Source organism: Labrus bergylta, chromosome 2 (genome assembly GCF_963930695.1).
Source record: "Labrus bergylta chromosome 2, fLabBer1.1, whole genome shotgun sequence".
NCBI lineage: Eukaryota > Metazoa > Chordata > Actinopteri > Labriformes > Labridae > Labrus > Labrus bergylta.
In genome coordinates this window covers 24,142,923-24,158,287 of record NC_089196.1, presented here as the reverse complement: position 1 = coordinate 24,158,287, position 15,365 = coordinate 24,142,923, and the positions used below count along the sequence as shown (strand labels likewise).

The 15,365-nt window shown below is 38.3% G+C and overlaps 1 protein-coding gene across 1 annotated transcript; it reads left to right on the top strand.

Moving 5' to 3' along the window:
* Window positions 1–3,989: 3,989 nt before the first annotated feature.
* mrps27 (mitochondrial ribosomal protein S27) lies at window positions 3,990–12,203 on the top strand. Its single transcript, XM_020630433.3, has 11 exons — window positions 3,990–4,107; window positions 4,421–4,498; window positions 5,538–5,608; window positions 5,739–5,797; window positions 6,377–6,491; window positions 6,965–7,043; window positions 7,333–7,448; window positions 7,697–7,799; window positions 7,903–8,045; window positions 9,982–10,143; window positions 11,751–12,203. The coding sequence occupies exons 1-11, from the start codon at window positions 4,035–4,037 to the stop codon at window positions 11,997–11,999; spliced, it is 1,248 nt and encodes a 415-aa protein (XP_020486089.1). The 5' UTR covers window positions 3,990–4,034; the 3' UTR covers window positions 12,000–12,203.
* Window positions 12,204–15,365: the final 3,162 nt, after the last annotated feature.

The window sequence follows — 15,365 nt, the reverse complement described above, 5'->3', positions numbered from 1 at the left end:
TCAATCATATACGTTATTTTTGCAAAACACGCAATGTACTTCAAGGTGCTTCTCGAGCACCTGATAAAACATAGGAGTTGAAAATGAATGTAGAGACCAGGCACACCAAAACAAATCTGGAAAAAAATGAAGAAACAAAATTAATACAGATAGTTATATGATTCTAAAATAAAAAAAACAAGACGCACCAGAGATGATAACACAAGCAGAGAAAATAACAAAATGATAACATTGAAAAACATGACACAAAATAAAGGGATTCAAAGTTCAACCAAAAAAATAATAATCTCAAAAGACAAAACAGAATAAAATAAAGAATATGAAATAAAGATAGATACATGATTGAAATAAAATCATAAAGCAATGCATAACATCCAAGCAGCAACATATTATTGAATCTCTGAATAACAATATGTGCAGCAAATAAATAGCTCACCAACCTGATAAAGCTTCTCATTTATTATAGTTCTGCTTGATTTTAAAGAACTGAAACTTCAGAGACCATGAGAATGTAAAGATCAGTCAGGCCCTCAGGAGAACAGGTACACACAACAGGTAGTTTCCTGAGCAGAAAACGAACCGTGTGGTTAGAAAGCTTCATGTTCTGCTTTTGCAAAGCTAACAAACTGATAAAGATCAGGGCAAGTACCAGCAGATATTAGTGCTTCACAGAGAAATTCAGAATAGTTCAACATTTTAGATTCATTCTCAGACAAAGCTTGAAAATACATTCACAGAAGTTTGAAAGCTAAGTTAGCCTGAAAGAGCGACGTAAAACGACTCTTAGACTTTTCTGCAGCTGATAACTTTGATTATCAGGGCTCGAAAATGTTCTAAAGTAAAATAGATAAAAACAAATAATCCATCTGAATGCCTTTTCTACTTCTTGGGCAAAGTTCACTGTAATGAGAATTTATCCCCAAGACTCTCTGACTCAGTGCACAATTAGTTGATCAATTTTCATCTTTAATTTGCAATGAAGCAGAATAGTTTTGGTTCCTTGGGGTGATTTTGTAATTTTCTTGATTTAGAATAGATGAGCATTGATAATAGAACAGAATTGAATAGAACCAAATAGAATAGAATGGAATAGAATACAGAAGAGTGGAATAGAGTAGAATACAGTGAAGTGCTATAAAATATAATACAAGAGAAAATAATATAATAAGAGAAACTTATTAAAAATCTATGTACAGTCTATGCATAAAATAGAATAAAACCGAATAGAATGAAGTAGAATGAAATAGAATAGAATAAAAAAGAATCGAACAGAACAGAACAGAACAGAACAGAACAGAACAGAATAGAATAGAATAGAATAGAATAGAATGTCTTCATTGGCCTTTCACAATGTGCGATACAATTTGTTTTGCTTCTCTAAAACAAAAGAAAAACATTCATGACACACCCACATACATTCTGCCACACACACATGCATTCCAGTTGACATCTCTGTGGAGGGGATACTTTCAGCTTCGGACTGTCGGTCTGACAAAGTTTGGAAGTGGCAGAGCTGTGAGAAATTGTAAAGACCAAATGGACGAGCATGAACTTTTTTAAATGCTGATTAATAATAAAAACTTTGAGATGAAACCTTACACTTCCTTATTCATTGACCTGATGCTTAATAAATGTTGGTTTTTATGTTTCTACAGATTTATGGTTTTATAGAATGGGTTACTGCCAATCATGCTTCATGCCTGATGCCGTGCAAAATGTGTGAAGCATGATAACGCTGACAAATAACTGCACTCTTTTTGAGCATTCATAATGCAAGAGTGCAGTTAGACATTAGACAATCCTTACATCCTTTTATATATATATTTAAATTTCCCCATTGTGGGATAAATAAAGGATTATCTTATCTTATCTTACTAGACATGAATGGAGGTTATTTCTTCTCAGACTCTTTTCTTCTAAAAAGTTGTCTGTTTTTAATCTTGCTATGTAAACATAGTCAGAATGTACCTTTGTTATTCTGTCGTTTTTACCCTACTTTAGAAAGGTACAAAGAAACCATTGTTCAATCTTTTCTGTCTTCTTGTATGTCATTTTGAACCTAATTAGTTTTTGTCTGAATTAAAACTCAAAACTCAAAATGATGCTTTCATTTTATTGATTTGCTTATTCGTTACTACCACTGTATAAGGCAGTCATCAAGCTGACTTGCCTTCAGGTATAAACTTATCTTTCAGTTTAGTTTTTGTATCAAATGCTGTATTTTTCATCTTTTAAGACTTTGCATTGTCCTCTGATGTAAAGCTGTGGCTGTTAAATATAAAGTTGGAAGAAAGTGGATGCATGTTACTGAGAGACTGACGAGAAATACCTCTGTTTTGTTTTCATCACCAGACAAACAAACAACTTTTAAATGAGCAGAGTAGTGTGCTAAATGTCCCACAGGCACATTTAGTAAAGGCTTTTGCTTAGTTATTTATTTATTAACAAGCAGATGCAGTAGAGTAGCTCAATGTATTACACAAGAACTCACACAACAGTCATATTATATTCCTGAAAAGATAGCTGCATCCCTAGTTGTGTGCGTAGAAAATGTTTACGTCCTGTCTGATCTCTCGACTCGCAGCTCGGGTTGGAGCTTCCTGTTTTGCTGGCAAAAGAGAAAACGAGATGGTGCTAAAATTCTTCCACGTTTTGTTCAACTAAAGTGTCCCACCCCAGTCTCAACCTGTCACCTCCTTGGACCCACAGCCAAGAAGCTCACTGTAATAATAATAGCTGTCCTATGAACGGACAACAAAGACTCTGAGAGGTGAGAGGGGACGACAGGTCAACTGTGAGAGATACATGTTTAAACTGAACCGCTCTGCTACTGGTTTAAGGTGCTATCATCTCCTGCTTTATTCTTTTTTCCAAAGTGTTTTAATATGTTAATGTTTGTCCTAAAATGTTCTAAGATTATTGGACAGATCTTAAGTGCTGACAGGTTCAGGCAGCATTCATCCATGATCCTGAGTAAATAACACAGAGTGACTTTTTGAGGCATAGTGAAGCTTGAGTGTATTTATCTGGTCCGTCGCTTCTTTGTATAAACAGCACCCTCTGGTGTTCTGATTTCTGGTTTTACATTCAGATCATTTTTATATTCAAGACATTTTTCCTGCAAAGTAAAGTCTTGCAACAGAGTGTATTTGATATTCCCTGGCCAACCAATTTGTGTTCCTTATACTTATGCACTATAAATGTCACAGATTACACTGTAAAACACTCTAAGCATTACAGTCTAATTCTAAAACATGAATGATTGGTTGTGAATATCTACATTTATATAGGCCTATGGAATATTTCTTCATCATTTGAAAAAGAAAATGTGTAGTTTGTACATTTTTTCATGCTACATTTTTCTGATATTCTGGATAGACATATTTAAAGGTAAATATAAATTAATAGGGGTTTAAAAATGTGTGCGTTGTCTCACTTAGGGATCCCAAATAGCCTATGAAAAGCTTAAAAAGAATTGTAAATATATTTAGATTAATTACTTTTAATTCAGAGCTTTATATGAGCTATAAAATGTGATCTTCAACAGATAAATGGATTCAGCTCCTGCAGTTTTTCAAGAGTTTAGGGCGACTTGTCTTTGTTTGTTTTCTTAGGAGGACCACTGGACAAGCCCCTCTGGGTTTATTTGGCTCCTCCAGCACATTTCTTTCAAAATGTATACTTTGTTAATTAACTAATCATTATGTACTGTCTGTTTTTCCATTGATCTATTATGTTTTTATTTAATAATTAATAATTTATATTAATAAATCAAAAACATAAATTGTAGCCTCGCCTTTATATAAAAAAAAAAAAGAAAAGTAACTCTAAACTTGACGTCCTTTGCGATTTTACTTTGTTGTTTGACAATGATTAGAAAGCACTTTCTTTCTGAACATGTACATCATACAGGACACGGAGTAACCGTGAATTAACCGCCTCTTTCTTTTGGTATGACCCTCTCACGTCAGTCTCAGGGAGCATCGACAATACAAACCCCCCCCTCAAAGGCTAACACATGGTATCGTCCAAACATGGCAGCCTCCGTATGGAAGCGCTGTGTGACTGCAGCAGTCAAAGTTAAATGTTTATCTCCTTCTCTTTCAGGTAAACTATCAAACATCAACTACGATATATTTAAAGATATATTTGAGCAAATGTGTTCGTTAAACTCGTGTCTATTTGGCCTTGTTTGGATGGAGGAAGAGCTAAATGTCCCCAGTTCATGTTTTAGTTAGCTGTAGCTGTGAGGTACATGAGCTGGTCACCTGCAAAACTGAGGTTTTACTGTGAAGTTTGTCGTCTTTAATGCGTTTAAACTGATGAGAACCACCTTGTAAACGACTGACTAGCATAAAAACAGTATTATCATTATTATTATTATTGTATAGGTGACCTGACTTACCTTGTGTCTTTGCAGCGAGGAGATGGTTGCTCTCAGCAGCGTACACAGACTCCAGACTGTGGGAGGAGAGACGCAGAGATCCTCGGAGCCTCGGTACGAGTCGAAACCAAGTCACATTTTAACAGTGTCAAACAAATAATGTCAAGCAGTACCATGTTTATGTTATCATCTGCAGGAACCGACAGTATGTTGTGAACCTGTCCATTTAAAGTCAGTCAGATTCGCTCTCACAGTCAACACAACTTTTAGATGATAAGTGTGGCATTGAGTGTGAATGTCAAAAACACGTCTGCCTTTCATTAGAATTGCCTGAAAGTATAGGGGACCTTTCCAGTGTACATGTTCAGATCATAAGTGATGAATGTGTTTAATTCTACTCATTGTTATAAAGGACTTCTCAAGTCTGTCTTAATAGAAGTGTCAGACACGCGTTCAGACAATATCATACCCTGCTTTGATTTCACATCGCACTAAACAGTCAACATGACATTTATAGAAACACACACAATAAAGACATCCTCCTTATGATGGTTTAGGGTTAAGATGCATCCAGCAGTCCTGCGTGTAAGTCAGCTCTGCATGTGCGCCCTGCCAACACAAGGGGGCAGTGTAATACTGCAGGCACATGGTGCACTTAATGATGACTGTTCAGAAGTATGGGAATAATAACTGTGAAGTGTGATCAAATTCAAATTTATAAGGCAAGACATGAGCGCCCAATTTTTTTTTTAAACGTTTATTTTTGGGCTTTTTATGCCTTTATTTAGAGATAGGACGGTGGATAGAGTCAGAAATAAGGGAGATAGTGGGGTATAACATACAGGAAAGGACCCACAGGTCGTATTCGAACCCAGGCGGACCGCTTAGAGGACTATGGCCTCTGTATATGAGGCACACGCACAAACCACTAGGCCACTGGCGCCCGCTCTTTGTATTTCAAAATGATTTCCAACTCGTGCTGATTGTATTTGGGTTGTTTATGTCGTGTTTTTCAGTTAAGTGTATCACACTGCTATGATGTAAAAAAAACAAACATGGTTTTTGGCATAATGTTAAAAAAAAACAAAAACACTTTTAATTGTGTTTTTGTTGTTTCGAAAAATGATCTTATGTTTAATCTTTGAACTCACAGCTCTACTGGCCAACGCCATGGACCGGACATACGAAAGGAATCTCCCCGTCAGCTCTCTTTCCATATCTCGGGTGAGTTGTGTCTGGATTTCATCTGCCTGTTTTTTGTTTGTTCAGTTATAAACCAAAGTATACGTTTGATTATATAAATCGATTGTAGTAAGGATACGTTGTTTTGCATAACTTTTTTTCTTTTCATCAGTTTGTTGAAAACATTTCATCCCGGGAGGAAGTTGATCAAACGGAGTACTACCTTTACAAGTGAGAAGAGTCTTCAAATATAAATCTAAACTCTGCATCACTTTCTCCGTCTCAACACCATCAACACGTTTCTGTTGCTCCCTTGGTTTTGTGTAGTACCTACTTTTTCCTGCTTCTCTTGTCTCTCTGTTTGGTTTGTCTGTTTTGGTTTAGGTTCAGTCACATGCTTTCTTTGTTCGGGGCAACTCCAGACCTTTCCTGTTTACTCCTTCCCCTGGAATCTGCACCCATTCTTCTAATTACAAGATTTTGTAAATTTCCCCGATCGCACCCACGCTCAGTGCTTATTAGTTTTCATAAACTGATTGGAATTTAAACACTGGCATTTCATTTTGGAGCTACATTCAACATGTCTTTAACAATTATTGCTTGTTATTCAGGATGCAGCTGTCGTGTTTGTTGCTGTCTGTTATGTTGTGTTGATCTTCTGTTTTTTGGAAACCGAGAAAATAGTTCTCCACAAACATAAATGTGTTTTTATGTATTAATTTCTCTTCCTCACGTCTTTCCTAATATTTTATCTTTTACAATAAGAACTGTGATGGATGTATAACTCATGTTTTTTTAAAATCACGGCAGGTTTCGCCACAGCCCTAACTGTTGGTATCTGAGAGACTGGACCATTCACGACTGGATCCGACAGTGTCTGAAATACGGGGCGAGGGAAAAGGCCATGCACACGCTTAAAAACAAGGTTCACACATTATTATCCCTCTTAGTTATTACCAAGGCTTTAATTAGACACAGAATTAAAATACTTTATAATCCGTGTAAAGGAGTCGCATCTGCATAATCAGCAAATACATCAGAAGCTCCTGATCAGGGCTGAACGCTGCAGATATCTGGCAGCGTAAACAGTCACAAAATCAAAGTAACCCCCCAACTCATATTGTCTGAGCAGCACAAAAAAACGTGTTTGACATTTTCAGCCCAGCATGTGCACTCTGCCAAAGTTAGTTATACTATCTGGGAATCAACATGACTTCATTATAACAAACGCAGATAGGACCGTGAGCCTGGGATGTGTTTGTATGGGCACATCTGTTGTTTTGATTGGTGTCTTGTTGTTTGGAGATTAGAGGTCTAGATTTTTGAGACGCATCAGGAACTACATATCCTAAACGTGTTTGTGTGTGTGTGTGTGTGTGTGTGTGTGTGTGTGTGTAGGTCCAGTATGGAATATTCCCAGATGATTTCTCCTTCAACCTGCTCATAGATTCTCACATTAAAGATGGGGACTTTCAAGGTAAGGCTTTTTAAACGTTAATTCTCAATGTAACCGTTTGAAAGGGAAATTAAGCACAACTCCAGGTTACCAGGGTTTCCAGATTAATTTCATATTTACCAAGAAGAAAAACTGACTTGTCGATCAAAATAATGAAATAGTATCAACACAGTTTATTTCCTTTATGTATTGAACACCTAGTCAAAAAAAAAGGAAGCTGATTATTTATGCATCATGGACATTTGTAGTTTAATTTATTCTTAAACAAAGAGTGTAAAAGTGACACCTTTCTGTTGTTGTTTCTGGACAGGTGCGTGCTCTGTGGTTGAAGAGGTAATGCTACAGGAGGCCTTCGACCTTCCCTCCACACAGATCCTGTCTCTGTATGCTCTGGGTAGTTACCTAGCAACCAGACCACAACTCACCGTGAGTGAACAACAACAACAACATGGGAGAGGTTGTGAAAACAAATCAAAGAATTGCCTTAAAAATACATAATGTTTACCACTCTGAAGACATCCATTTTCTGTCATCGGAGTGATTAATGGGAGGTTTCATTGAAAGACGCTGTCCAATTGTTCAAAAAAAAGAAAAAAAAAGTCTGCTTTTGACTGATAAGCATGTGAATGTTGCAGCAAGAATAACATATGTGCTTCAAAATGAAATGTGTTCAGGTGTCAGAAGAGCGGACGCTGGGAGCATCTCTTTTCATCTGTGGACTGAAGCAAGACAACACTGTCGGACTCAGCGCTCAGCTACTCGGCCTTGCTCTACTAGGTGGGATTTTGCTTTTAGCATTAATTAATTACTGGTATGTCGGTGTCCTTCTCTCTCTCTCTGTTTGTCTCAATGACGCTATTTCTCCTTTTCTCCCATCCAGGTAAAGTGGAGATGTCAAACGGCATTCATGCTGTGTTCAAAGGGGCGCCTCTCTTCTGGGAGCGTGGCTATCTGGGCCGAGTGCTGGCTGTCATGGAGAGAGTGGCTGCTGCCTCTGGTGATGTCAAGCTGTCCAATGACACAGTAAGAACCAAAACAATCAGACGGAGGGTTGGAGGAGGGCTTTTTTCAAGTGTTTGTGAAAACTCCTGTGCGGATTTTTCAGCTGGTTGTGTTTGAGACATTGATACAGATGTCTTTTGATGACCTACAAAACAAACCAGACCATGAGAAAACGTTATTTTTTTTTAATGGTGTCTCATTTCTGGTTAACAGTTTCCTGCACACGACCATCTCCTTAAACGGATAGTCGGCCTATTTTCAACCTATACTTTATCTCAGTTAGATGCACAGTATAAAAAAATGCATGTTCTCTTTTTATGTGTGGACATGAATCTGTCGTTCTTTCAGCACCAGTGCCGTCATTTGAGGAGGTCAGTGACACAATCTGTGGTCAGGAAGAACTACATATTAGATTTCTTGTCTCCACTCTTTGTTTACATAGCAAACAACCTGCAAAACGATGTTATGAAAAGCAAGAAATGGGATACCCTAGCATATTTTACACTGAAGACTAAACAAGACTAAACAGCAGAAGATATCCAGCAGCAGAGCAGGGCTGCAGCTTCTCGAGGGGTTACATTGTGTTTACACCATAGCGACATATACTATAAACACTGAATTGATTTTAAGACAAGTTTTTGTTGTGCAATGACAAGACGATCTCACACACATACACACACACACACACGTGATCAACAAACGTCCTAAGAAGTGATCTAATACTTCTTTATCATAAGATGATGATGATGATGTAGAAATATAGCAACAATCATTGCATAAAACTACACAACATTGATTTCAAAAGTACAAGATAACAAAAAATGTTCTTAGCAAAGCAGGAAAGGTAAAGTGGCATCACGTGCAGCCAGACAGCATTTCTTTCTGCACGTCTTTGGACTTCTTCTCTTAATGTCAGACAAACATATTTTCAAAAATGTTGGACTGACGCTTTTCATATTCATCTTGATTCTGTGTTTACAAGTAAGTGTTGCCAAGGCTACAATATTGAATGTCTCTGAGTCGCACAACAGAAATATGAACAGCTTAGTGTTAGACACAGACAGAATAGCCGCCGCTGTTGTTATTATCCAGGTGGAGTCTATGACGCAGACCGGCCTCATCAGCTGAGATTAAACACGCACGCTGTCATATCATTGATACTTTCACATGTATGCATGGACACACAGTCGGGTGCAGCGCCTGTAATCTGGCCTTAGCTGTCTGCTTTAATAGTTCCGCTTTGTCCACGTTTAATGAGATTTTGAAGAGCCTGGAGTGCTGAGGATGTCTGTGAGAATCACTGCTACAGGAACCAAGCGGCCTGAGCCAGACGGCTGCAACGCAATAATGTAGACAGAGCAGATAACACTGCAGGACAGAGAGGAAATATTACACCTCAAATGAAGGTGCTGGTGTCTGCCGCCTCAAGTGACAGTTAATATTACCTCTTCCTAGGATTTAGAGGTGAGTTGTCAGGTGAGGTGTTCAGCCTCTTTCATCATCACCTTAACATTTTGAGTTAGAAAATGAATCTTCTCCTTCTTAAAAAGTTTGCAATATTGAACTTTGACTCATAGAAACCCGGAGAGGAAATGCATCCACACATTTTATTTACTCTGTTTTCACACGATAAAGAGACATTTCTGGAGATCTCAGCTTACTTATTTTATTATCTTGAGATAACAGCTTGTTTTCTCGAAATAATGAGATAATGAAATAGTAGGCTGAGCCGGGCCATTGCCCACACTAATGAGGTTAATTAAGCCTATTTGTTTATATTGGGCTCTGGGGAGAAGAGTTGAATAAGTCGATATCAAGTCTGTAGATTTACGTGACTTGATATACAGCTATGAATACTTTTAGGCAGGAATAGCTGTGTTTGTTGAATGTGCAAATACAATAAGTACAAAATAATAATCTTTCTGGGTAATTCATCTTTGTTTTCATGATTCTGCAGCTGGACTGCGTGAATGCTTTGCTGCAGGAGCTCTCATCCGCCTCAGACTCAGACTCGTCTGGAGACGAATCAGAGGGTGAAGAGGACAAGAAAAGGGAAGAGGTGGATGAAGATGAACAAGCCGAACATGCTAAGCTACCTCAATATGTCAGCAGATTCAAGGTGAGGTTGTTTATGTGGGTCACATGCTTTCTTTTTTATTGCAGAAACAGAGTTTACATCAATTTCAGGGCAAATAATAAATGTGTATAGAACATTTGTTCCTGGAGTAAAATCCAGAGTAAGATCTGAAGGGGAAGCGTACTGAAGGTTATTTTTAATTGATCATTTAAGTGCAATTCAAATGTAATTGAACTTTAACAATAACAAAGCCCACAATCAAGTAAGAGACTTATTACAACCATAGTCTATTTGATCATCACACGCAAAGACCAAAGTCTGTGCGTGTGATGATGAAATACCTTTGACCAAACTAAATTTAAAAAAATTGGCTCATTTCATGAAATTTTCTTGCTGTGTCAACAAAAAAGGGAAAGTTGGATCAGATGCCTCACTGTTTTCACTACTCTACTAGCTCTGTTTTAAAAGATGATTGATGTTATTTTCTCATTTTGGGGTTTAATGAATAAAAGGTACAGAAAGTTTTGGACTTGCTCGAGTAGATCGCTTCAGCAGGCAGACAGGAAATGGAGCAAAATGTAATCCTTAGTGCTGCACATTATCAAAACCCGGCCTCTAAAGATGTTTGTTTTTTTATATATTTGGGGCTAGCCTTATTATGGAAAGGGGCCTACAGAGAGAGCCTTTTCTGTTAGGACTGAGATCCTTTAGTCTTGTTGGAGCGGAGTTATGAAGGTAAAGGACAATGGAAATGTTTTTCCAGCGATTGGCTCAATAAACTTGTCATTAGCACAAAAAAAAAAAAACAAGCTTGGTGACCTTGCCTGATCCAGTGTCAGCAGTTACCCTTTAAAAATATCCCGTGGAGTTTGTTTGTCTACATTCTGTAACATGCACCAGTACTTGGCTGCGTCCTTCTTCTTTTCCTCCTTTGTTGCTGCTTTGGTTTTTTTTCTTCCTTATTTTTTTTTTTAGATGTTACAGCCACCTGTTGATCAGCAGACAAGGATGGCAGCATCGTCTCAAATACAAATATTTCTTAATAATTCAATAACTTCCAAGCACCCTTAAGTCATCTCTGTCTGACCAGTCTTTGATTTCTGATACTGTCTAGTGAGATCTGGTTGTTGCCGTGTTTCTTTAAGGAATTCTGTCTAAATTCAGCCGTACAAAACAAGATAAAACATTAAATCCTCGTCTGCATCACACAACATATATGGATACAAAGTTCTGTGTTTTACTGGAGTTATATCAATCAATTTAATAAGTCATCCAGGATTCGAGCTGGAATAGTTATTTTATTGTTTGAAATGAAGTCAGCAGAGATGGCCATGTGAGCAGCTTCATTATGTATTTGCTTCTGTGAGCATTACTTTCTAATACGAGATGTCGGCCCTCAGATTTCTTAATCAGAACATCCAGACTTCTATGTTTGTACAGACTGAACTGTAGATAATCAATCCCTCTCTGGGATTTAGGAATGTTTTCTGAGAAGCTGGAGCATTTTAAAAATGCATTGCAAAGAGAATGAACTGATTAGGAGAGTTTCATACAAATTAATAAAATGACATGATTTGGGCCACTTGTTGGTGTTTTGACATCTTTCTGTTCCTTTTTTTTCTTTTTTTTTTCTTTTTTTTTTACTTCAGGAACTGAGGAGCGAGCTGGAGTCTCAGGGTAAAGTGGACTCTGCCTCCTTTCAGGCTTTGGTTAGCGCTCTGGCCCAGCAGAACCTGGCGGCTGCAGAGAAACCGGACTTGGAGCAGTATGAGAGGCGGATGCAGGACTGGGAGGCCGAGAAGAGGCAGCTGATCCAGAGAGAAAAGGAGATGAGGGAGAAGGCAGAGCAGGAGAAACAGGAGCGGTTAGCTGCACAGGCTGCAGCCCAGCAAGCATAGAGACCTGTCTGTTAAAATAGTGAATACTCTGGAGATCATAAGACTTCTATGTCTATAAAATTTTGAAACATTAACATTGTCACCATCGCATTTGCATGTTTCACCAGTTTTTTTTGAAGTGTTGATTATTGTGTCTTCATGTGATATGTATTGCTCTGTTTTTTGATAAATAGGGCGAATAAAAATGTGTTTACGGATGTGAAATAGACTTCTTGTTTCTTTAAGGAATTCTGTCTAAAATGCATTATTTATTTTTCCTTGACTGCGGAGGATCATTATTGGAACGTATGCACACATTGTTAATCGTGGCGGTCGGATGACCTCATGTAAGCAAAAAAGAAGCAAAGCTGGGAAAGATCTTACCATCACATCCTCCCACTCCTTTTCCTCTCTGCCTGCGGTCATCTGCGTTTGTGTGTGTGTGGGTGAATGTGTGTGTCGAAAGCATCCTTGGAAGTTTTTTCACAGGGGAGTGAAAAGTGTATTGCACTGAAGAATTTGCTGATAACCAATCAGGACAAAACCAAAATCCCTGCATTCGGAAGGAATGCATTTATTATTAGAAACCTTCAGTCCATGGTGGAAAACATGCATTAAACATGGTGCATAGGTGGTTATTTAAAAAAAACGGACACAGAGAGCACCTCAATGTTTGTAGAAAAAATCAAATATCAACCTGAGAGTGCAGCGACAACAAATACACTTAACACAGCACGTTAGCGTGGCAAATTGAGTAGAGCCTGGCCTGTTTGTACTCCACAGAAAGATAAGATTATAGATCTCTGGAAAAGAAAACGCTGTTGTGGCGGTGCACATAATGCATTCATTCCACATTATGTTGCAGCTATTCAGTATTCAGAGCATGATCTTGGGAAACCGCCTGGTATGCAGTCCAGGATGAATAAGAACTGCATACCGTTGAAACAAGAACCATTGTGGTGCTGAGGCTCCTGACTGACTGCTCCTCTGAGAGCGGCTCTTCACTCATAGTCAGTGTTTAGTTATTCAATATTAAATGTCATTCAGCTGTTTGAAGGAAGTCAATATTTCTGAGATCTTTTGGGTTTTACTGTTTTTAGTTTTAAAGGGAACTACACTTTACAAAACAACTTGAAAATGAGAAAGATCAAAGGATCATTCATATATGGTCAGTTAGCTCAGAAAGGTAGAATAATGTTGTGTACATACATAAAGAAGTTAAAGCCAGGGTTGGTCATTTTCGAAAACTAGCATGATTTTGAAATTAGCATTCCCTAAATGTGCTCCGTCTACACCCACCCCCTCCCGCCTGTGCTCACTCAAAAGCCACGCCCCTCACTGACATGCACGAGCGCCGTTCCTCCAGAAGCGGACCTCAGCTCAGTGCTTGCAATGTGTTGAAACTACGTCGTCTCATTCAGCGGTAAGTAAACACTAAACTTTCTCATGTTTTCTTACATGTAAAAAAAAAAACCTGACAATCTTACTGATCACAACGGCCAACGACAAACTCACAATATAAACTGTGAGTGTTGGCTAGTGCAGGCATGGGGTAGAAAACAAGCAGGGAGACAGGGAGTCGTGATTGGTTCATCAGATTGGTACCTCATGTCAGACATTGGTCGAAGTTTTTACATGCTTACAAACTGCTACAGATGACGGATTTTCTTCGTTCCTTTTTCAGAGCACATGAGTTATTATTTCTGTCAGGACCTAAAGACAATTTCTACCAAAGTCTATCTGGAGAAAATGACCAACCTTGCCTTTTAGAAGCTGTTGTGTTTCACATTTCATTATTTCAACCAGAGGTTTAAAGATCGATCAGGCTATTACACAACTGTCATTGTTGATAATCAGCCTCTTTACACCTCTGATGAATAAAATGGGCTCCACAGCTTTCTCTCCTACAGTGTTTACACCCTGCACCCTTAATGATGCCGTATGGGGCCAACTAGTTCATCTAATCAACACAACAAAATACAGACCTTAAAATTCCCAAATCATGGGATTCATCGTTAATGTACACCAGAAGGACTAAATAATCAAACAAATATCAACTGGAGACAAAATGAACAGACAACACATCACACAAATCCCTGACTGAGAGGCTCCTTTATATTGTGATTGACTCGGACCAAACAGCACTCACTATTATTTATGCGACATTGAGGTATTGATTTTTACCTGTTCTATAGGCGAAGTGTTTTCTTCTGTCACTTTAAAAACAATGAAAACAACACGTGATACCATTAACTTGTTTAACTATTGTTCACATGTCACATGACTGTGCTGTGACTGTCACGTCCTTCTTGCTGCTTTAATCAAAGCGTGAAGTGGAAAGGGGAAATTAGGATAAGGCCATGAAATTATCTTTTTAAACTATCTTATAACTGCAGTCTTTTATCTTTCTGCAGCTTGCCTTGTGCTATTTTTTTTAGTCAGATTATTATCTACCACTAATAAAAGCTTTCACCGTGTAATTACTCTGGACAATGAATTAGCTCTTATCGCTCTCGAAGCCTCAAGCTCGATATAAAACCACTGGTTCAAAAGTAACACCTCTGTTTACCTTAACTGCTTGTGCAAGAGAGGCTTTCTGGACGTCACTTTTCAGGGTTTTTTGATCAGTCAGGTGAGATGTGAAGATGATCAGGAAGTTTGACATCCACATCACCGGTTTTCTTGATGCACACAGCCTTTTTCAGCCTGTTAAAAGAGCTGTGTGTGTTTTCCTAGGGGCGGCAGTGGGGGGGGCTTTGCTGGGAAACTGGGTTGTTTGAGTTTTGCAAACATTACAGGAGAAAAGTGGACACATTATAGACACCATTGTTGGACTGTGATTCTGCTCACACCGGTCATCTTTACCAGAAAATCCTCGCCGTTGCATATAAACACTTCAGCACATCCACATCGCACATCATTTGTACATTTCTAACCAGTTACAGCAGAGGTTTTATCCTCCCAAGGCTCAAGTTAGAACTTTTCATCTAAATGCAAATATATGTTTTGTTTTGTCATCTCTACCAGGACTCCTTAGTGGTTGAAATAAAACACTTCAGCACATCCACATCTTATCTCTTTTGGGTTTGGTACATGACTTTCTCTGAGAACAGTACCTCCTTGTTAATGCATAATGTGTGCATCTTTAACCACTTATAGAAGAAGTTGTATCCTGCCATGGCTCAAGTTAATACTTGTCATCTAAATGCAAACTATGTTTTGTTTCTTCTTTGATCCTTTCACGTAAATCAACAGGATTGGATTCCCTTTCTTGATTTTTAAGTGTGATTTGATCTTTACTGGTTGACCGTTGTATCCTGTTCTTTTAAAGCAGATTACAGGATAAGAGCAGCAGCTGGTTTTGTTGCTCTTGGCCAGAGTCATAAA